The sequence below is a fragment of the Aotus nancymaae genome, unplaced genomic scaffold (assembly GCF_030222135.1).
Source record: "Aotus nancymaae isolate 86718 unplaced genomic scaffold, 86718_ANA_hifiasm-v0.15.2.pri h1tg000027l, whole genome shotgun sequence".
NCBI lineage: Eukaryota > Metazoa > Chordata > Mammalia > Primates > Aotidae > Aotus > Aotus nancymaae.
Genome location: NW_026988440.1, coordinates 3,113,565 through 3,137,600, shown reverse-complemented (window position 1 = coordinate 3,137,600; position 24,036 = coordinate 3,113,565). Strand labels below are relative to the sequence as shown.

Genomic DNA, 24,036 nt, shown 5'->3' with positions numbered 1-24,036 from the left:
GAATGCAAAACAATTTTTGAAATCTACCCATCCATTAAAGGGCTAATATCCAGAATCTACAAAGAACTAAAACATTTTTACAAGCAACAAACAAACAAACCCATCCAAAAGTGGTCAAAGGACATGGACAGACACTTTTCAAAAGAAGACATATGTGAGGCCAACAAAAATAGGAAACATGCTCATCATCACTCGTTGTTAGAGAAATACAAATCAAAACCACATTGAAATACCATCTCACACCAGTTAGAATGGCAATCATTAAAAAATCTGGAGGCAACAGATGCTGGAGAGGATGTGGAGAAATAGGAACACTTTTACACTGTTGGTGGGAGTGTAAATTAGGTCAACCATTGTGGAAGACAGTGTGGCACCTCCTTAATGACCTAGAAATAGAAATTCCATTTGACTCAGCAATCTCATTACTGGGTATATACACAAAGGATTATAAATCATTCTATTATAAAGAAACATGCACACGTATGTTCATTGTGGCACTGTTTACAATAGCAAAGACCTGGAACTAACCTAAATGCCCATCAATGATAGACTGTACAAGGAAAATGTGTCATATATAAACCATGGAATTCTATGCAGCCATAAAAAATGATGATGTCGTGTCCTTTGTAGGGACATGGATGAATCTGGAAACCGTCATTCTCAGCAAACTGACACAAGAACAGAAAATCAAACACCGTGTGTTCTCACTCATAGGCAGGTGTTGAAAAATGAGAACACATGAACAAAGGGAGGGGAGTGTCACACACTGGGGTATATTGGGGGAGCCAGGGGAGGGACAGTAGGGGTGTGGGGAGGTTGGGGAGGGATAACATGGAGAGAAATGCCAGATATAGGTGATGGGGGAATGGAGGCAACAAACCACATTGCCATGTATGTACCTATGCAACAATCCGGCATGATCTGCAAATGTACCCCAGAACCTAAAGTACAGTAAAAAACAAAAAAGTCAAAAAAAAAAAAAAAGGCTACAGTCTGTGGGCCTGGCTCCTGTGTAAGAATTCTGACAGCACAGTCTTTTATTTCTGCTGTGTAGATAGAGAAAGGTTGAGGGGAGTTGCAGAGCTGTAGCGTAGGCTAGTGTCGGGGCTGTCTCTAAGGCCTTCTTTAGCAACTGAAAGGAAAAATGATGGAAAATTTTTCAGTTTATGGGGTTAGTTAAGTTTCCTTTCATAGGTTCATAAAGTGGTTTGGTTAGGGGACAAAAACCTGTTATCCAGAGGTGAAAGTATACTACAACCCCTAGGAAGGAGAGAAGCTGTTGTTTAGTGGATGGGGTTGGGAGTTGGGAAATTAACTGGATATGGTTGGCAGGGAGAGCATGTGTATGCTGGTGAAAGACTACAACAGATGGGGAAGAAATTTGGGCTTTAGAAAAAGCATTTTTGAGGTCAAGAACAGAACAGTGAGTTGTGGAAGGGGATATGGAAGACAGGAGGGTGTAGGGGTTTGGTACAATTAAGTGGATGGGAAGTATAATCTGACTGATGAGGCAGAGTTTTTGGACTAATCTGTAGAATATGTCTGGTTTATTAGACAGCTAGAACAGGGGAAGAAATGTGTGCTTTGGCAGGGAATACACGATACCCCTTTAAGTATAGATGCTGAAGAAGCAGGAGGGTGAATTAAAAGACCATGTTGCAATAGATGGGTAACAACAGGCTTTACGCCTTTTAAAGCCTGTTGTGGGATGGGGTGCTGGTGCTGGGCAGGGTAAGTGGAGTGAGGTTTTAAGGGGATGATGAGGGGTGAGTGACTTGTAGCAACAGATGGGAAGGCTAAGTTCCACACCCTAGGGTTAAGGTAGGGGGACATAAGAGGAACTATTGAGGGAGGTACAGGTTTGGGGAGGAGGGCAGCAATGAGGTGCAGCTGTAGCCCAGGAATAGTTAAGGAGGCAGACAATTTTGCTAGGATATCTTAGCCTAACAGGGGACCTGGACAAGCGGGGATGATTAGGAAAGAAGGTGGAAAGGAGTGCTGGCCTAATTGACACTAGACTTGGGGAGTTTTGAGAGGCCTGGAGGTCTTGCCATCAATTTCCACAACAGGTATGGAGGCCAAGGTGACAGGTCCTTGAAAAGAAGGCAGTGTGGGGTGGGTGGCTTCTGTATCAATTAAGAAGGGGATGGACTTACACTCCACAATAAGAGTTATCCAAAGTTCAGTGTCTGTGATGGTCCAGGGGGCTTCCAAGATGCTCGGGCAGCATTAGTCTTCAACTGCCAAGCTGAGGGTTGGAGCTCCAGGAGCTTTGGGAGCAGTGGTTGGACAGTTGAATTTCTGTGGGGACCCGACACAGATGGGACAGGGCTTAGGAGCAATCCAAGGCTGTGGGCATTCCTTGGCCCAGTGATCAGGTTTCCAACACTTGAAGCAAGTCTAGGATGGGTGGCTGGATGCACTGCCGTCTGGGCCCTTTGAAGTCTTTGTGAGCCAGTGGTGTGGCTGGGGTTTGTCTTATGGAAGAGGCAAGCATCTATAGTTCTGACATGTGCTGCCGAAGGGCAGATTTTTCTCTATTACTGAACACCGTGAAGGTGAGGTTGCTTAATTCCTGTTGTGGAATTTGATGACCTGATTCTAATTTCTATGCCTTTTTATAATGTCAGGGGCAGATTGGGTGACAAAATGCATATTAGGCATTCTTCAGGGGTGAGAGTAGAAGTAAGGATGACATTATAAGTTACTCCAGGTGAGATTACTGTACTGGGATAAGTATTGGAGGATTTGATGAAAGGAAGCCTAACCATTGGCCAATTTGGGAAAGGTTGGATAACAGGAAAGGAACGTGCACCCTAACTATACCTTAGGCTCCAGCCACCTCTGGAAGGGAGAATAGTTGGGCTGGGGCAGAGGAGGTAGCTGAGGGACTAAACTGTAAGCTGGGCCAGGTATGAAGTTGGGAGGTAACAGGAGGGGCATAAGGAGGTGGGTTGTGGGCAGAGGAAGAGGAGGAAGGCTCTGGGAGGTGGGGTTAGGTCCTGGAATAGGGCCTGGTAAGAAGGGTTGATAGACAAGGAGGGGTCTGGGTGACCAGCAGAGGAAGGAAGGGCAGACAGAAGGGAAAACAATGAGTAGAGATTAGGGAAGGATTCGTGTGTAAAAAAAATGCCTGGATGTAGGGAATTTCCAACCATTTGCCATTGTGGTGAGAAAAATTTTTGAAATTTTGTAAAATAGAGTGGTTGAAGGTGCCATTGTTTAACTACTATTGTGGCCATGCAGTGTTACAGAAGATGAGACATTTGGGTTTTAGGTCAGGAGAGAGTTGAAGAGGCTTGAGGTTTTTTAGAACACAGGCCAGTGGAGAGGAGGGAGGGACAGAGGATGGATGATCATCCATGGTTCTGGAAAGGCAGCAGAGACAAGGAAAATGGGCACGCAACTCAGCTGCTCAATAAGCATCCCTAGTTGAGCCTGGGCTGAACCTCCTCATTGGGGAGTGGCCAAAGAGAGTGTCTGTGCGTTGACCTGCCACCAATATTGGCCATGAGCCTGGTGGGCGAGTGACTAGGGTGAACGGGTCCACGATAGTCAAACCCCTGGGGAAAACTGAATCCCCGGATCTGTGACGTATATAGGATTTTTCCAGTCCTGAGCTACATGGAAGAACCTGATTTAACTGATTTTCCTTGTCTTTGTGGTGGGAAAAGGATGCAATTGAAAAGGGGAGGAAGTGGAAAGGAAAACACAATGAAATGGGAAAGCAGAGAAGAGACACTGCTTACCACAGTAGCTGGTGGTGTGCATCTGTGGGCTGGTCTGAGGACTCCAGGTCAGCAGGTAGATCTTTTCATGAAGGTAGCCACAAGAACAGGGATGGGGGTTTGGTCTCCCATAGGAGTGCCCACATCCCAGTTTCCCGGCACCAAATGTTAAAACATGCTTTGAATGAAGAGACCACCCAAACAGGCTTTGTGGAGCAACATGGCTGTTTATTCACCTGGGTGCATGTGGGCTGAGGCTGAAAAGGGCGTCAGCAAAGGGTGGTGGGATAGGAATTGGTTTTGCCAGTTTGAGGTGGGCAGTGGGAAGTTACAGAAGTTACTGGGAGAGGGTTGTAGGCTGTGGAGTTAGGAGCTTGGGCTAAGTTCAACTTTAGTTACAAAGTTCAATAGCCTTGTCAATTGAGGCCAGAATAAGAAGGAATAGAAGAATGTCTCAGGTTAGTTAGGCACAGCAGGGGTTGATCAGTCTTCCTGTCAGGTACTTCAGGTTTTCTAATTCCAGAAGGTCTTCCAGAGGTAAACGTGTAGTTCATGGGGGTCGCCATGCAGTCCAAAGCACAGTCAGACCTTACAACTTGCAAGAAAAACTCAGAAATATGGTTGAATCTCCTTTCTCTGTCTCAAATTGTTTTTCTCTCAGCACCAAGGCTCTGTGATGTCTTAAACACTTAACCATTAATTTAAAAATAGAAGCTTATCACAGAATTAGAGAAAAACTATTTTCAAAGACGTATGGATCCAAAAAAGAGCTTGTATAGCCAGGAGAATCTTAAGCAAAAAGAACAAAGATGAAGGCATCAGGCTACCTGACTTAAAACTATACTACAAGGCTACAGTAACCAAAACAGCATGGTAATACTACAAAAACAGGCACATTGACTAATGGAACGGAACAGAGAACTCAGAAATAAGACCACACATCTACCACCATTTGATCTTCCACAAATGTGACAAAAACAAACAGCAGGGAAATGATTCTCTATTTAATAACTGGTGCTGGGAGAACTGGCTAGCCATATGCAGAAAATTGAAATTGGACCCCTTCCTTATACTTTAAACAAAAATTAACTCAAGATGGATTAAAGACTTAAATGTAAAACTCAAAACTATAAAAACCCTGGAAGAAAATCTAGGCAATACCATTCAGGACATAGGCATAGGCAAAGATGTTATGATGAAATTGCCAAAAACATCTGCCACAAAAGAAAAAATTAACAAATGGGATCTAATTAAACAAAAGAGCTTCTGCACAGCAAGAGAAACTATCACCAGAGTGAACAGACATCCTACAGAATGGGAGAAAAAATTTTCAATATACCTTTCTAGATATCCATCTGACAAAGGTCTAATATTCAAAATCTACAAATAACTTAGGCAAATTTACATGGAAAAAAAAACTTCAACAAAAGGTGGACAAAGGACATGAACAGACACTTCTCAAAAGAAGACCTACATGAAGCCAACAAACATATTTTTAAAAGTTGACCATCACTGATCGTTAGAGAAATGCAAATCAAAACCACAATGAGATACCATTTCATGCCAGTCAGAATGGCAATTATTAAAAAGTTAAGAAACAACAGGTTTGCCAAGGTTGCAGAGAAATAGGAATGCTTTTACACTGTTGTTGGAAATGTGAATTGACTCAACCATTGTGAAAGACAGTGTGGCAATTCCTCAAAGATTTAGAACCAGAAATACCATTTGTCCCAACAATCCCATTACAGGGTATATACTCAATGGAATAGAAATCATTCTATTATAAAGATAGATGCATTTCTATGTTAATTGCAGCACTATTCACAATAGCAAAGACATGGAATCAACACAAATGCCCATCAATGATGGACTGGATAAATAAAAATGGTACATCTACACGATGGAATACTATGCAGCCATAAAAATGAATAAGATAAAGTCCTTTGCAAGGATATGGATGAAGCTGGAAGCCATTATCCTCAGCAAACTAACACAGGAACAGAAAACCATACACTGCCTTTTCTCATGTATAATTGACAGCTGAGCAATGAGAACACAGGGACACAGGGAGAGGAACAACACACACTGGGGCCTGTTGTGGGAGGGTGGTGGTGGAGGGGAGCATTAGGAAAAATACCTAATGCATGCCAGGCTTCATACCTAGTTGATGGGTTGATAGGTGCAGCAGACCACCATGGCACACGTTTACCTATGTAACAAATCTGCACATCCTGCACGTGTACCCTAGAACTTAAAATGAAATAAAATAAAGACATGATTAAAGCATTATTTAAAATTAAATTAAAAGAGGTTAAACCATATTAAAGAAAAATAATTAGATAAAAGAAGTCTTTGATTTACAAAATCCTGAAACAATACTATTAATTTTGCTTTCAACATGTATACAAATCCTTCAATACCACTCCCTTCCAGAGGTGCAGCTGACTTCCTTCTCTTGAGTGTGGCTTGGACTTACTGATGCACTTCTGATATGGCCTGGCTCTATATTCCCACCAAAATCTCATCTTGAATTTTCATGTGAATTGTAATACCCCATATTGAATGAGGGACCGCATGGGAGGTGATTGGATTATGGGGACGGTTCTCACATGCTGTTCTTTTTTTTTTTTCAGTTGGAGTCTCCCTCTGACACCCAGGCTACAGCGCAATGGCACAATCTCGGCTCACCACAACCTCTGCCTCCTGGGTTGAAGGGATTCTCCTGTCTCAGCCTCCTGAGTACCTGGGATTACAGGAGTGTGGCACCATGCCTGGCTAATCTTTGTATTTTTAGTAGAGACAGGGTTTCACCATGTTTGGTCAGGCTGGTCTTGAACTCCTGACCTCGTGATATGCCCACCTCGGCCTTCCAATGTCCTGGGATTAGAGGTTTCAGCCACCGTGCCCTGGCCCCATGCTGTTCTAATGATAGTGAGTGAATTCTCATGAGATCTGATGGTTCGATAAGGGCTTCTCCCTTCACTGTGCATTTCTCTCTCCTGCCACCATGTGAAAGATGTGTTTGCTTCCACTTCTGACATGATTGTTAAGTCTCCTGGGGCAGCCTTCTCAGCCATGCAGAACTGTGAGTCAATTAAACCTCTTTCCTTTATAAATAACCCAGTCTTGGGTATTTCTTCATAGCACTGTGAGAATGAGCTAATACAACTTCTATCAACTTCTAACAGATAGTGTAATGATGACATAACAGTTTGTGACTCTGGATGTAGAACATAAAATTCACTGCAACTTCTACTTTCTCTCTCTCTGTCTCTGGGATCATGAGCTCTGGGGGAAGCCAGCTGCTGTGCTATAAACTGCCCTGCAGGAAGATCCATGTGGCTAAGAACTGAGGCCTTCTGAGACCAGACAACAAGAAATTAGGCCTTTTCCAACAGCCATGTGACTGAGCCATGTTTCATGTGAATCCTCAGCCCCAGTGAAACACTCAGATGATGCAGCAATTGGCTGAAAACTGGACTACAACCCTGTGAGAAGCACTGAGCCAGAAGCACTCAGGGAATCCTCTCCTAGACTCATTACCATTGGAAACCGTGGGAAATGATGAATATTTGTTGTTTTGAGCTGCTAAGTTTTACATAATTTGTTATGCAATAGTAAATAACTAATTTTCTCAAGAAAGTATGTAATATTATACATTAATTTGCATTTGCTCTAAATTTATCATCATCATTATTATTATTTTTGAGACAGGGTCTCTGTCACCCAGGCTGGAGTGCAGTGGCATGATCACCATGCACTGCAGTGTTGACCTACTGGGCTCAAGAGATCCTGTGACCGCAGCCTCCCAAGTATCTGGGACTAGAGGCATGAACCACCATGCCTGGCTAATTTTCTATTTTTTTTTTTTTGTAGAGATGGGGTTTTGACCATGTTTCCCAGGCTGATCTTGAACTTCTGGAGTCAACCAATCTGCCTTCCTCTGCTTTCAAAAGTGCTAGTATTGTAGGCGTGAGCAAACAGACCAGGCCTAAATTAACTATAAGGTATTAAACATGTAACTTAGTTGTAAAAGGTAAGGAGAATTTCCATGACTGAAGAGGAAACTCAAAAGTGGGTGAAGGATATGAACAGACACTTTACAAAAGAAGACATACATGAGGCCAACAAACATATGAGAAAATGCTCATCATCACTGGTCATTAGAGAAATGCAAATCAAAACTACACTGAGATACCATCTCAAGCCAGTTAGAATGGTGATCATTAAAAAATCTGGAGACAACAGATGCTGGAGAGGATGTGGAGAAATAGGAACACTTTTACACTGTTGTGGGAGTGTAAATTAGTTCAACCATTGTGGAAGATAGTGTGGCACTTCCTCAAGGACCTAGAAATAGAAATTCCATTTGACCTAGCAATTGCATTACTGGGTATATATCCAAAGGATTATAAATCATTTGATTATAAAGACACATACACACATATGTTCATTGCAGCACTGTTTACAATAGCAAAGACCTGGAACCAACCCAAATGCCCATCAATGATAGACTGGACAAGGAAAATGTGGCATATATACACCATGGAATACTATGCAGTCATAAAGAATGATGAGTTAGTGTTCTTTGTAGGGACATGGATGAATCTGGAAACCATCATTCTCAGCAAACTGACACAAGAACAGAAAATCAAACACTGCATGTTCTCACTCATAGGTAGGTGTTGAACAATGAGAACACATGGAGCATTACACACTGGGGTCTGTTGGTGGGGGCCAGGGGAGGAACACCGGGGTGGGGGGTGGGGAGGTTGGGGAGGAATAACATGGGGAAAAATGCCAGGTATACATGATGGGGGAATGGAGGCAACAAACCACATTGCCATGTATGTAACTATGCAACAATCCTGCATGATCTGCACATGTATCCCAGAACCCTAAGTACTATATATATATATGAAAAAAAAAGGCTACAGACTGTGGGCCTGACTCCTGTGTAGTAATTCTGACAGCACAGTCTTTTATTTCTGCTGTGTAGATAGAGAAATGTTGAGGGGAGTTGCAGAGTGCTAGTGCAGGCTAGTGTAGTGTCACTCTCAAAGGCCTTCTTTAGCCACCGAAAGGAAAAATGTGGCAAAAATTTGTGGTTTATGGGGATACCTAAGTTTCCTTTCATAGGTTCATAAAGTGGTTTGGTTACAGGGATAAAAACCTGGTATCCAGAAATGAAAGTATCCTACAATGCCCAGGAAGGAGAGAAGCTGTTGTTTAGTGGATGGGGCTGGGGGTTGGAATATTAACAGGATATGGTTGACAGGGAGAGTGTGTGTATGCTGGTGAAAGATTATAACAGATGGGGAAGAAATTTGGGCTTTAGAAAAAGCATTTTTGAGGTCAAGAACAGAATAGTGAGTTGTGGAAGGAGATATTGAAGATAGGAGGGTGTAGGGGTTTGATACAATCAAGTGGATGGGAAGCACAATCTGATTGATGTAGAATTTGTCTGGTTTTTTGACAGCTAGGATAGGGGAAGAAATTTGTGCTTTGGAAGGCGATACATGATACCCCTTTGAGTATAGATGCTAAAGAAGCAGGAGGGTGAATTAAAAGGCCATGTTGCAATAGATGGGTAATAACAGGCTTTATGCTTTTTAAAGCCGGTTGTGGGATCTGGTCCTGGTGCTGTGCAGGGTAAGGGTAGTTAGGTTTTAAGGGGTTGATGAGGGGTGAGTGACTTGTAGCAACAGATGTGAAGGCTATGTTCCACACCCTCGGGTTAAGGTAGGGGGACATAAGGGGAGCTATTGAGAAAGGTATGGGTTCAGGGGGGAGGGTGGCAATGAGGTGTGGCTGTAGCCCCGGAACAGTTAAGGAAGCAGACAATTTTGCTAGGATATCTTAGCCTAACAGGGCACCTGGACAAGTGGGGATGATTAGGAAAGAATGTGGAAAGGAGTGCTGGCCTAATTGACACCAGACTTGGGGAGTTTTGCGAGGCCTGGAGGTCTTGCCGTCAATTCCCACAACAGTTATGGAGGCCAAGGTGACAGGTCCTTGAAAAGAAGGCAGTGTGGGGTGGGTGGCCTCTGTGTTGATTAAGAAGGGGATGGACTTAGCCTTCACAGTAAGAGTTACCCGAAGTTCAGTGTCTGCGATGGTCCAGGGGGCTTCCCAGTTGCTCGGGCAGCATTACTCTTCAGTTGCCAAGCTAAGGGTTGGAGCTCCAGGAGCTTTGGGAGCAGTGGTTGGATGGTCAACTTTCTGTGGGGGCCCTGCACACATGGGACAGTGCTTAGGAGGAATCCCAGGCGGTGGGCATTCCTTGGCCCAGTGATCAGATTTCCAACACTTGAAGCAAGTCCAGGAGGGGTGGCTGGATGCGCTGCAGTCTGGGCACTTTGAAGTCTTTGTGAGCCAGTGGTGTGGCCAGGGGTTTGTCTTACAGAAGAGGCAAGCATCTGTAGTTTTGAGATGTGCTGCCGCAGGGCAGATGTTTCCCTATTATTGAACACCTTGAAGGTGAGGTTTCTTAATTCCTGTTGTGGGGTTTGAGGACCAGATTCTAATTTCTGTACCTTTTTGTAATGTCAGGGGCTGATTGGGTGATAAAATGTATAGTAAGCATTCGTCAGGGGTGAGAGTAGAAGTAAGGATGACTTTTAAGTTACTCCAGGTGAGGTTACAGGACTGGGTTAAGTATTGGAGGATTTGATGACAAGGAGCCTAACCGGTCACCAATTTGGGAAAGGTTGGATAAAGTGAAATGAATGTGCACCCTAACTATGCCTTTGGCTCCAGCCACCTCTCAATGGGGGAATTGTTGGGCAGGGGCACAGGAGGTGGCTGAGGGACTAAACTGTAAGCTGGGCCACATACGAGGTTAGGAGGTGACAGGAGGGGCACAAGGTGGTGGGTTGTGGGCAGAGGAAGAGGGGGAAGGCACTGGGGGATGCGGTTAGGTTCTGAAATAGGGCCTGGTTTGGACAGGCAGGGAGGAGAAAGGTTGGAAGGGTTGATGGACAAGGAGGATTCTGGGTTACAAGCAGAGGAAGGAGGGGCAGACAGAAGGGAAGAGAAGGATTAGAAATTAGGGAGTGATAGGTGTGTAAAAAAAAATGCCTGGATATATGCAATTTCAGACCATTTGCCCATGTTGTGACAAAATTGTCTAAATTTTGTAAAATAGAGAGTTGCCATTTTTTGGCCAGTTAGAGCCCTTGTCTAACTTGTATTGTGGCCATGCAGTGTTACAGAAGAAGATGAGACGTTTGGGATTTAGATCAGGAGACAGGTGAAGAGGCCTGAGGATTTTTAGAACACAGGCTAATGGAGAGGAGGAAGGGATAGAAGACGGACGATGGCCCATGGTTCTGAAAAGGCAGGAGAGACAAGTAAAATAGGCATGCAACCCAGCCACTCAATAGGAGTCCCTGGTTGTGCCAGGGTTGAACCTCCTCATTAGTGACTGGCCAAAGAGAGTGTGTCTACATTGACCTGCCTGACCAGCCTCCAATATTGGCCATGAGACTGGTGGGTGATTGAGTAGGGTGAACATCTCCATGATAGTCAAACCACTGGGGAAAACTGGGTCCGCAGATCTGTGACATACATAGGATTTTTCTGGTCCTGAACTACATGGAAGAACCTGATTTCACTGATTTTCCTTGTCTTTGCAGTGGAAAAAGAAAGAAAACGGAAGGGGGAAGAAGTGGAAAGGAAAAGACAAAAAAAAAAAAAAAAAAAAAAAAAAACCAAGAAAGTGAAGAAGAGACACTGCTTACCAAAACAGCCTGTGGTGTGTGTCTGTGAGCTAGTCTGATGATCCCAGGTTGGTAGGTAGATCTTTTCATGGAGGGAGCACAAGAACAGGGATGGGGGTTTGGTCTCCCGTAGGAGTTCCCCCATCCCAGTTTTCCAGCACCAAATGTTAAAATGTGTGCTTTGAATGAAGGGACCCCCCAAACAGGTTTTGTGTGAGCAACATGGCTGTTTATTCACCTGGGTGCAGGTGGGCTGAGGCTGAAATGGGCATCAGCAAAGGGTGGTGGGATAGGAGTTGGTTTTATAGGTTTTATAGGTGAGCAGTGGAAAGTTACAGAAGTTACTTTACGGTGGCTTTTTGCAAGGTGGGAGGAGGTTGTAGGGTGTGGAGTAAGGAGGTTGGGACAAGGTTAGTTACAAAGACCAATGGCCTTGTCAGTTGAGGCAGGAATAAGAAAAGATAGAAGAATGTCTCAGGTTAGTCACTACAGGGGTTGATTGTTCTTCCTTCCAGCTACTTCAGGTTTTCTAATTCTGGAAGGCCCTCCAGAGGTGTATGTCCAGTTCATGTGGGTCACCATGCAGTCCAAGGCATAGTCAGACCTTACAATTTTCAAGAAAAACTCAGAGATATTGTTGATTATCCTTTCTCTGTCTCAAACTGTTTCTTCCTCAGCACCCAAGGCTCTGTGATGTCGTAAACTTTTAATCATTAATTTAAAAAGAGAAGCTTATCACAGAATTAGTAAAGAAAATGATTTTAAAATTCATGTGGATCCAAAAAAGAGCTTGAATAGCCAGGAGAATCTTAAGCAAAAAGAACAAAGCTGGAGGCATCAGGCTATCTGACTTAAAACTATAGTACAAGGCTACAGTAACCAAAACAGCATGGTAATGGTATAAAAACAGTCACATAGACTAATAGAACAGAATAGAGAACTCAGAACTAAGACTGCACATCTACAACCATTTGATCTTCAACAAACCTGACAAAAACAAGCAATGGGGAAAGAATTCCCTATTTAATATATGGTGCTGGGAGAACTGGCTAGCCATATGCAGAAAATTGAAACTGGACCCCTTCCTTACACCTTACACAAAAATAAACTCAAGGTGGATTAAAGACTTAAATGTAAAACTCAAAACTATAAAAACCCTGGAAGAAAATCTAGGCAATACCATTCAGGACATAGGCATAGGCAAAGATGTTATAATGAAACTGCCAAAAGCAACTGTCACAAAAGCAAAAATTAGTAAATGGAATCTAATTAAACAAAGGAGTTTCTGCACAGCAAGAGAAACTACCATCAGAGTGAAGAGACATCCTACAGAATGGGAGAAAAAATTTTCAATATGTCGTTCAACATATCCTTCTGACAAAGGTCTAATATTCAGAATTTACAAATAAGGCAAAGTTACATGAAAAGAAAAAAACTTTATCAAAAAGTGGACAAAGGATATGAACAGACACTTCTCAAAAGAAGACATACATGCAGGGCCGGGCGCGGTGGCTCAAGCCTGTAATCCCAGCAGTTTCGGAGGCCGAGGCAGGTGGATCACGAGGTCAAGAGATCGAGACCATCCTGGTCAACATGGTGAAACCCTGTCTCTACTAATACAAAAAAATTAGCTGGGCATGGTGACGCATGCCTGTAATCCCAGCTACTCAGGAGGCTGAGGCAGGAGAATTGCCTCAACCCAGGAGGCGGAGGTTGCGGTGAGCTGAGATCGCGCCATTGCACTCCAGCCTGGGTAACGAGAGTGAAACTCCGTCTCAAAAAAAAAAAAAAAGACGTACATGCAGCCAACAAACATATTTTTAAAAGCTGAACATCACTGATCGTTAGAGAAATGCAAATCAAAACCACAATGAGATACCATCTCATGCCAGTCAGCATGGCAAATATTAAAATGTCAAGAAACAACACATACTGGTGAAGTTGCAGAGAAATAGGAAGGCTTTTATACTGTTGGTAGAAATGTAAATTAGTTCAACCATTGTGGAAGACAATGTGGCAATTCCTCAAAGATTAAGAACTAGAAATACCATTTGACCCAACAATCCCATTACAGAGTATATACCCAAAGGAATAGAAATCATTCTATTATAAAGACAGATGCGTGTGTGTGTTCATTGCAGCACTATTCACAATAGCAAAGCCATGGAATCAACCCAAATGCCCATCAATGATGGACTGGATGAATAAAATATAGTACATCTACATCATGGAATATTATGCAGCCATAAAAAGGAATGAGATCAAGTCCTTTGCAAGGATATGGATTAAGCTGGAAGCCATTTTCCTCAGCAAACTAACACAGGAACAGAAAACCATACACCACATGTTCTCATGTATAATTGAGAGCTGAGCAATGAGAACACAAGGACACAGGGAGAGGAACAACACACACTGGGGCCTGTTGCGGGAGGGTAGTGGCGGGGGGAGCATTAGGAAAAATGCCTAATGCATGCCAGGCTTCATACCTAGTTGATGGGTTGGGAGGTGCAGCAAACCACCATGGCACACGTTTACCTATGTAACAAACCTGCACATCCTGCACATGTACCCTAGAACTTAAAATGAAATAAAATTACAAGACAAGTTAAAGCATTATTGAAAATTAAAAGAGCTTAAACCATATTAAAGAAAAATTGGGTAAAAGAAGCCTTTGATTTACAAAATCCTGAAACAGTACTTTTAATTTTGCTTTCAACATATATGCAAATCCTTTAATACTGCTCCCTTCCAGAGGTGCAGCTTACTTCCCTCTCGAGTGTGGCTTGGACTTAATGATGCACTTCTGATATGGCCTGGCTCTGTGTTCCCAATTAAATCTCATCTTGAATTTTCATGTGAATTGTAATCCCCCCTATATTGAGGGAGGGACCACATGGGAGGTAATTGGATCATGGGGACGGTTCCCAGAAGCTGGGTTTTTTTTTTTTTTTTTTGAGATGGAGTCTTTCTCTGATGCCCAGGCTGGAGTGCAATGGCACAGTCTCGGCTCACCACAACCTCCGCCTCGTGGGTTCAAGGGATTCTCCTGTCTCAGCCTCCTGAGTACCTGGGATTACAGGAGTGTGGCACCATTCACGGCTACTCTTTCTATTTTTAGTAGAGACAGGGTTTCACAAAGTTTGGTCAGGCTGTTCTCGAACTCCTGACCTCGTGATCTGCCCACCTCTGCCATCCAAAGTGCTGAGATTATAGGCGTGAGCCACCATGCCCTGCCCTCCATGGTGTTCTAATGATAGTGAGTGAATTCTCATGAGATCTGATGGTTTTATAAGGGGTTCCCCTTTCACTCTGCATTTCTCTCTCCTACTACCACGTGAAGGATGTGTTTGCTTCCACTTCTGCCATGATTGTAAGTTTCCTGGGGCAGCCTTCTCAGCCATGCAGAACTGTGAGTCAATTAAACCTCTTCCTTTATAAATAACCTAGTCTCAGGTATTTCTTTATAGCACTGTGAGAACAAGCTAATACAACTTCTAACAGATAGAGTAATGATGACATAACAGTTCGTGACTCTGGGTGTAGAATGTAAAACTCACTGTGGCTTCTACTTTCTCTCTCTCTCTCTCTGGGATCATGAGCTCTGGGGGAAGCCAGCTGCTGTGCTATAAGCTGCCCTGCAGAAGGGTCCATGTGGCTAAGAACTGAGGACTTCTGAGACAAGACAACAAGAAACTAGGCCTTTTCCAACAGCCATGTGACTGAGCCATGTTTCATGTGTATCCTCAGCCCCAGTGAAACACTCAGATGATGGAGCCCTGGCTGACAACTGGACTACAGCCTTGTGAGAGGAATTCAGACAGAAGCACTCAGGGAAACCTCTCCTGGATTCCTGACTGTTGGAACCTGTGGGAGATGATGAATATTTGTTGTTTTGAGCTGCTAAATTTTACATAATTTGTTATGTAATAGTAAATAATTTTCACAAGAAAGTATGTATTATTACACATTAATTTAGACATTAATTTGCATTTGCTCTAAATTTATCATCATTATTACTATTATTATTGAGACAGAGTCACGCTCTGCCACCCAGGCTGGAGTGCAGTGGCATGATCACCATGCACTAGAGTGTCGACCTCCTGGGCTCAAGGGATCCTGTGACCTCAGCCTCCTGAGTAGCTGGGACTACAGGCATGAACCACCATACCTGGCTAATTTTCTAATTATTTTGTAGAGGTGAGGGTTTGCCCATGTTTCCCAGGCTGATCTTGAACTTATGGAGTCAACCAATCTGCCTTCCTCTGCTTTCAACAGTGCTAGTATTGCAGGCATGAGCAAACACACCAGGCCTAAATTAACTATAAGATATTAAATACGTAACTTAGGTGTAAAATATAAGGAGAATTTCCATGGCTGAAGAGGATGTATTTTGTTACTGATCACAATGATCACTTTACTAGAACTTCAATTTCCAACTGTGTCTCAATTAAACACAAAAGGAAGATCCAATCCTTGCTTGGCTGATTCTAAGATACCCCCAACAAGCACCTCCTGGTCATTCACCTTCCCCCAGTTATTCAACCAACTCTAATGTAGGTGCTGCTGTGAAGGGATTCAGCAGATATAATTAAGGGTCTCAATTAGTTGACTTTATGCTAGGTTTTTTCTGCTTGGACTGTCCTAGGTGAGCCTAGGAAAGGACTGGGTCCTTCCTGAGCATAGAGATTCACAGTGTGAGAGGGATTCAGCATGAGGGGTTTCCTCTATTGCGGGCTTTGAAAATAAAGGGGCTGTGTAGGCAAGAATGCTGGTGGGCATCAGGAATTGAACACAGCCCTCCCTGTTCTCTACCTTGACAGCCAGCAAGGAACAGGGACCTCAGTCTTACAACTGCCAGAAACTGCATTCTGCCACCTCTGTATAAGCCTGAAGGAGGATTCAAAACGAAAACACAGCTTTGGGAAGTCCAGAACAGAGATTCCATCCACATCTTGCCCAGACTTCTGACTAAGGAACTATAAACAGCTCAAGGGGTGTTGTTTGGCCAGGAGTGGTAGGGCAGGCCTGTGATCCTAACATTTGAGGAGCTGACACAGGAGGATCACTTGCAGCCAGAAGTTTGAGACCAGCAGGATAATGTAGTGAGACACTTGTCTCTACAATTTTTTTTTAATTAGCTGGTCGTGGTGGCACTTGACTGCTCTCCTAGCTGCTCTGAAGACTGAGACAGAAGGATCCCTTGAGCCCAGGAGTTTGAGGCTGCAGTGACCCATGATCATGTGACTGCACTTCACCCTGGATGACAGAGGGAGACTCTGTCTCTAAAAATAAATAAATCAACAATAAATGATTGTTGTTGTTTAAAGCGAATGTTTGCAATAATTTACTACCCAGCCTTATAAAATTCATACACTGGCTCAACAGACTCATGGAATGAATTCATGAATTGATATACACACTAGTTACATAAAATCTGTCAACTTTCTCAGTGTTTTACATTTTGTAATTTTCTGTGGTCCATTTTAACACACTCATGTTTCAATCACTCAGTCAACAAAAATTAATTTAGTGCCTACACTGAACCAGGTATGCCCTAATATATTCACTTGCTTGACATTCAAGAAGCTTCACAAGATGGAGGTGGAGCCACTGGAGTGTTTTCTGTGGAGAAATGACACACACTGACTCACAGCAGGACCACTGTGGAGAGAATAGTCACGTAGCAGGTAATGGGACAGTGCTAGAGCCAAAATTCAGGAGTGACAGGGTGGTGGGGAATAAAGGGAGAGGAAGGCCTTAGGGATGAGAGGGACAGAGGGAAGGGCTGGAGAAGCAGGAGGTGAGGAGAAGGACCAGAGGGAAAGAATTCAAAAGCAGCAGAATTCTCAGGTTTAAACACATTGTTTTACAGATTTTTAATACACCCAAATACAGAGCTTCTCAGGGTGTTCTTTGCAGTTGGCCTTTGATACCTTATGTAGGTCTGCCTAAAAACTAATTGTTGCTTATGTTAATCAGGTTTAGAAAATACTAAGTGTTCCTATAAAATAAACACCCCACTTAGATGTGGTTACTTCCTAAAAACAGGCAGTGCACTGGTGAGGGGCATTGTGACTGCACTGAACACTTGCGACTGTGAAGTGAATGAAGTCTGTACTGGCTCCTGGTTGCAACATACAGTAACACAGTGTGCTACTTTGGATTCAGGAGATGCCCTGGACTCACACAGAAACTCAGGTCTATGCAGTGAAGCTAAATTTAAAATACAACAAGCGGGAGTCACAGATACATTGTCTGGGAAAGTGAAACAGGAGCTTTGTGAGTCCTGTTGTAATGCTTTTAGACACATTTATATATCAAGGGGCCAAAGTCACACTTTTTGCCAATTAGGTTCTCGATTATTCAGGAGTTATCAAGATTCTGCTACCCACTGTAGTTAATAAACAGAAAGCAAACTCGCCTCTATGCTATCTCATGCTCTCAGGCAAAAAGTCTTCAGATTTGAACAGCAACAACAAAAAACCCTGTCTCTACACCTCCGTTCCCAGGGAGAGCTCACTCTCTGGCACTAAGCTTCCTGGGGGTGAATTTTCTTCTAGAAGAGTCCAGGGGGACAGGTAAGGAGTTGGAGGCAGGAAGTCCAGTTCAGGGACCGGGATGTAGGAATGACAAGTGAAGGGAGAGGGACGGGGCCCATGCTGAGGATTTCTCTCTGGTTTCTCAGCAGCTCCTGGGCCAAGACTCAGGGAGACATTGAGACAGAGCGCTTGGCACAGGAGGAGCGGGATCAGGACGAAGTCCCAGGTCCCCAGGCGTGGCTCTCAGGGTCTCAGGCGCGGAAGGCGGTGTTTGGATTGCGGAGGCGCAGCTTTGGGGATTCCCCATCTCCGCAGAGTTTCTCTTCCTCTCCCAACCTGTGTCGGGTCCTTTTTCCTGGCTACTCACGACGCAGACCCAGTTCTCACTCCCATTGGGTGCCGGGTTTCTAGAGAATCCAATCAGCGTCGCCGCGGTCCCGGCTATAAAGTCCCCAGTCACCCACCCGGACTCAGAGCCTCCCCAGAGGCCGAGGATGGCGGTCATGGAGCCCCGAACCCTCCTGCTGCTGCTCTCGGGGGCCCTGTTCCTGACCGAGACCCGGGCGGGTGAGTGCGGAGTCGGGAGGGAAACAGCCTCTGCGGTAGGAGCGAGGGGCCCGCCCGGCGGGGACGCAGGACCCAGGGAGCCGCGCCAGGAGGAGGGTCGGGTGGGTCTCAGCCCCTCCTCGCCCCCAGGCTCCCACTCCATGAGGTATTTCTACACCTCCGTGTCCCGGCCCGGCCGCGGGGAGCCCCGCTTAATCTCTGTGGGCTACGTGGACGACACGCAGTTCGTGCGGTTCGACAGCGACGCTGCGAATCCGAGAGAGGAGCCGCGGGCGCCGTGGATGGAGAAGGTGGGGCCGGAGTATTGGGACCGGAGCACACGGATCCACAAGACCACCGCACAGACTTACCGAGTGAGCCTGCGGACCCTGCCCGGCTACTACAACCAGAGCGAGGCCGGTGAGTGACCCCGGCCCGGGGCGCAGGTTACGACCCCTCCACATCCCGCACGGACGGCCCGGGTCGCCCCGAGTCTCCGGGTCCGAGATCAACCCTGAGGCTGCTGGACCTGCCCAGACCCTTGACCAGGGAGAAACTCGGTCGCCTTTACCCGGTTTCATTTTCAGTTTAGGCCAAAATCCCCGCAGGTTGGGCGGGAGCGGGGCTCGGCGGGCGGAGCTGACCGCAGGGGCGGGGCCAGGGTCTCACACCTACCAGAGGATGTATGGCTGCGACCTGGGGCCTGACGGGCGCCTTCTCCGCGGGTATCGCCAGCACGCCTACGACGGCAAGGACTACATCGCCCTGAACGAGGACCTGCGCTCCTGGACCGCCGCGGACGTGGCGGCTCAGATCACCCAGCGCAAGTTCGAGGAGGCCAATGTGGCGGAGCAAAAGAGAGCCTACCTGGAGGGCACGTGCGTGGAGTGGCTCCGCAGACACCTGGAGAATGGGAAGGAGACGCTGCAGCGCGCAGGTACCAGGGGCAGTGGGGAACCTCCCTGATCACCTGTAGACCGCCCAGGCTGGCCTTGTAGAAGGAGGGGAGGAAAATGGGACTAACACTAGAATATCACCCTCCCTCCAGTCCTAAGGGAGACGAATCCTCCTGGGTTTCCAGATCCTGTACCAGAGAGTGACTCTCAGGGCCTGCCCTGTTCTCTGATACAATTAAGGGTTGCAGTCTCTGAGGTAAAGGAGGAGAAGTCAATCCCGGGAATACTGATCAGGGGTTCCCTGTGACCCCCACAGCAGCATTGGGCACCAGGATTTTTACTCTCCTGCCTTGTCCTCTGCCTCACACTCAATGTGTGTGGGAGTCTGACTCCAGCTCCTCTGAGTCCCTTGGCCTCCACTCACATCAGGACCAGAAGTCCCGGATCCCCCCCTCAGACTAGAACTTTCCAAGGAACAGGTCATTATCCCAGGTGCCTGTGTCCAGGCTGGTGTCTGTATTCTGTGCTCCCTTCCTTACCCCAGGTGTCCTGTCCATTCTCAGGATGGTCACATGGGAGCTGCTGGGGTGTCCCATGAGAGATGCAAGATGTCTGAATTTTCTGACTCTTCCCTTCAGAGCCCCCCAAGACACACGTGACCCACCACCCCATCTCTGACCATGAGGCCACCCTGAGGTGCTGGGCTCTGGGCTTCTACCCTGCGGAGATCACACTGACCTGGCAGCGGGATGGGGAGGACCAGACCCAGGACATGGAGCTCGTAGAGACCAGGCCTACGGGGGATGGAACCTTCCAGAAGTGGGCAGCTGTGTTGGTGCCTTCTGGAGAGGAGCAGAGATACATATGCCATGTGCAGCACGAGGGGCTGCCTGAGCCCCTCACCCTGAGATGGGGTAAGGAGGGGATGGGGTGTCATGTCTCTTAGGGAAAGCAAGAACCCCTCTGCAGCCCTTCAACAGGGTCAGGGCTGGAGCCTGGGGTTCAGGGCTCCTCACCTTCCCCTCCTTTCCCAGAGCCGTCTTCCCAGCCCACCATCCCCATCGTGGGCATCGTTGCTGGCCTGGCTGTCCTTGTTGCTGTAGTCACTGGAGCTGTGGTCGCTGCTGTGAGGTGGAGGAAGAAGAACTCAGGTGAGGAAGGGGTGAGGAGTGGGGTCTGAGATTTCTTGTCCCACTGAGGGTTCCAAGTCCCAGGTAGAAGTGTGCCCTGCCTGGTTATTAGGGAGCAGCATCCACACTCATAAGCCTACCCAGCCTGGGCCCTGTGTGCCAGCACTTACTCTTGTGTAAAACACCTGTGACAATGAAGGACAGATGTATCACCTTGATGACTGTGGTGATGGGGGCCTGATCCCAGCAGTCACAGGTCACAAGGGAAGGTCCCTGCTGAGGACAGTCCTTAGGGAGGCAGTTGGTCCAGGACCCACACCTGCTTTCCTTGTTTTTCCTGATCCTTCCCTGAGTGTTTATTCACACATTTCTGGAAACTTCTCTGGGGTCCAAGACTAGGAGATCCTCTAGGACTTCATGGCCCTGCCACCTTTCTGACCTCTCACAGTACATTTTCTTCCCACAGATAAAGGAGGAAGATACTCTCAGGCTCCAAGTAAGTATGAAGGATCCCCTGAGGTCATTGAGATATTGTGGTCGGGAGCCCATGGGGAGCTCGCCCAGCTAATAGCATTTCCTATAGGCTCTGACCAGGTTCTGTTTTTGTTCTACCTCAGGCAGTGACAGTCCCCAGGGCTCTGATGTGTCTCTCACGGCTTCTAAAGGTGAGATCCTGGCACGGGGGTGGGGGAGGCTGATGTGTGTGGGTTGTTGGGGGGAACAGTTGGCACAGCTGTGTTACCGGGTTTCTTTGACTTTGATGTATTGAGCTGGTGATGGATTGTTTAAAACATGACTGATATAAAGTTGTTCATGAATTTTTTTTATAGTGTGAGACAGCTGCCTTGTGTGGGACTGAGAGGCACTATTTATCCACACCTTCCATTTGTAACTTCGGAACCCTGACTTCTCTTACCGCAAAGGCATCTGAATGTGTCTGTGTCCCTATAGGCATAGTGTGAGGAGGTGGGGAGACCAGCCCAGCCCTGTGTCCACCATGACCCCTTCCCCATGCTGACCTGCATTCCTTCCCCATCACCCTTCCTGTTCCAGAGACCTGGGGCTGGGATGTCTCCATCTCTGTCTCAACTTCATGGTGCACTGAGCTGTAACTTCTTACTTTCCCTATTAAAATTAGAATCTGAATAAAATTTACTTTTTGAAATTATGTCTATGAGAGATTGATGGGTTAATTAAAAGAGAAGATTCCTGAAATTTGAGAGACAAAATAAATGGAAGACCTGAGAACCTTCCACAGTCCACGTGTTTCTTGTGCTGTTTTGTTGCAGGGAAGGGAGTAGACGGGGCTGTGCCCAGGGGGTACTCAGGCCACAGTTAGCTTTATGTGGTCACTGCTCAGCTGGGTCGTCTTTGCAGCTCCTTTGTCCTTAGCCCTTCAATAGACCCTTGCTTGTCCCACCACAACCTGTGATCACAGGGACATGGATGTCACCTATGGTGGTCTCCACAGATAAAAGTTCTTGTGGTATCAGGAGACAAATATTCAGACCCCTGTCCCTCTCGCCCTCCTTACAGGTGTCTTCCTGGACTGTATTTTCCATCTTTCCTCCAACATTCTTAGAGCAGATTCTGATACTTGCAGAGAGGAGGGCTCCCGTAGTTTCTCATCGTAAGTAACTTTCCCTTGGAACTCCTTCTGCTCTCTCTCCTACTCTTCTTCTTGCCCTGATTTTTAGTAATCCAAGTGCTGCCTCCAATCCAAACTCATGGATTTATAAAGCTGAGTCTAACTTATATTCATATGTGGTTGAAAAATTGGAGCCATAAGCCTAGGGTTATCTTTCCTGAAGAGAAAAGTATGATTGTGTGCTGCAGCGTGCAGGAGGGTTGGTGTGGGAGGAGGGAGGGAGGGAGGACACAAAAGCAGCCCTGGTGAGAAAAGCTCTGGCAGCACTGATGTCAGTGTAAGATGATGGTGCTCTTGAGCTGCCACAAAGCAGCATTTGGCCTGAGGCTACATTAATAGAGATATTCTCTTTAGAATAGGGAGGTGCCCTGTAGTGATCATTCAACTGACATTTGTTGTCTGCCAGGTATATAACTGTTTTTGCATTTAGAAAACGTCATTAAAGTAAAAATAGAAAAGTTTTCAGCCTTCCAGTGTATACATTCTAGATGCAAGCTTGTCCAACCTGTGGCTCACAGGCTGCTTGTGGCCCAGAACAGCTTTGAATGTGAGGATGTTTTTGCTAATCTGTGGTGGCAGATATCATAAAAATGATGCACGTACTTTTTTTATTTTATTTTATTTTTTTCTGCTCATCAGCTGCCATTAGTGTATTTTATGTGTGGCTCAAGAGAATTCTTCTTCTGCCCATGTGGTCCAGGGAAGCCAAAAGATTGGACACCTCTGTAGGCAGATGACAGACATAGTATAAACAGAGTAAGAGCAGAAAATGCTTGAGTTAGAAGGTGGCAAGTGCTGTGGGGCAGGTGATCCAGAGTGTGAGCTGTGGGGACAGGGAGATGGCTGTTTCACTGGGTGGTCAGCATGGGCCTCATTGCAAATGTGACCTTCGAGTAAAGGTTTGAGGGATGTGAGGAGCTGTCCCCAAGGATGACTGGGAAAGCTCTTTTCAGACAGAAACCTTCAGTGCAGATGCACAAGAGCAGGAAAGTGTCTGTGTTCCTGGAAAGAGGAAGAGGCCAGCAGGGCTGGACAGAGAGAAACTGAAATGAGGTCAGAGGTGTGGCCAGAGCAGTTAGGCCTGGAGGGTGTGGGAAGGGTTTTGACATTTGCTATGAATGACATGGAGAGTTAGAGGACAGTTTTGAAAAAGGGACATGGTAGGACTTATCCTTTGAAAGCTTCTCTCTGGCTGCTGTGCTGAGAACAGAATTGAGAGGTGGGGGACAACTGAGGCAGTAGGGAAACGCTGAGGAAGGAGTGCAGTATTCCAGGATGGAGTTGCTGGTTACCTTGACTGGGGTGTGAGCAGGGGAAATGGTGGGAAGTGATGGGATTCTGGATGAATTTGAAGATGGACTTCACAGCACTTGCTAATGGATTGTATCTGTGGTGTGAGAAAGAAGAATCAAGGACACCCACAGTGTTGGACTGAGTGAGTAGAAGGGTGGAGCTGCTGTCAGTGGAGACGGGGAAACTCTGGCAGGAGCATACAGAGGAGAGGGCATCGCAGGCATTCAGTGGAGGAGACATTTATGAGGAGTGCAGGTGAGGGGCCCGGATGCCTCTGCAGCTACAGCTTCACCATCCAGTTACTCTCCTGCTTCCACCCCCTGTGTCTCAGAGCCAGAGCACTGATTCTCCCCTGGGTTCTCTGGGGAGTAGTTTAAGCCGTGTCCACATTTACATTTGACAGATGAGGAACAACATCTCAAACAAGTAAACCAAAATAAATTGATTTTCATTATCCAGAGCAGAATCGATAACACATTCCCTGTGCTAAAGGAATCAGAGCTCTACTGAGGCCATAGCAGGTATCATAAATTGC

At 46.0% G+C, this 24,036-nt stretch overlaps 1 protein-coding gene and 1 pseudogene across 4 annotated transcripts; one reads left to right on the top strand and one right to left on the bottom strand.

Annotated features, from left to right (window-relative positions):
* Window positions 1-18,448: 18,448 nt before the first annotated feature.
* LOC105705751 (saoe class I histocompatibility antigen, A alpha chain) lies at window positions 18,449-21,822 on the top strand. Of its 4 annotated transcripts, XM_064380645.1 has the most exons (8): window positions 18,450-18,555; window positions 18,685-18,954; window positions 19,196-19,471; window positions 20,069-20,344; window positions 20,465-20,581; window positions 21,027-21,056; window positions 21,178-21,225; window positions 21,391-21,822. In XM_064380645.1, the coding sequence occupies exons 1-8, from the start codon at window positions 18,483-18,485 to the stop codon at window positions 21,393-21,395; spliced, it is 1,095 nt and encodes a 364-aa protein (XP_064236715.1). In that variant the 5' UTR covers window positions 18,450-18,482; the 3' UTR covers window positions 21,396-21,822. The 4 variants fall into 4 exon arrangements, with proteins under 4 accessions (XP_064236717.1, XP_064236715.1, XP_064236714.1 ...); XM_064380644.1 differs by having other exon boundaries at window positions 18,468-18,954; XM_064380646.1 differs by lacking the exon at window positions 21,391-21,822 and having other exon boundaries at window positions 18,477-18,555; window positions 21,178-21,369.
* Window positions 21,823-23,056: 1,234 nt separating this feature from the next.
* Window positions 23,057-23,755, bottom strand: LOC135276610 (uncharacterized; annotated as a pseudogene).
* Between the last annotated feature and the right edge of the window lie 281 nt (window positions 23,756-24,036).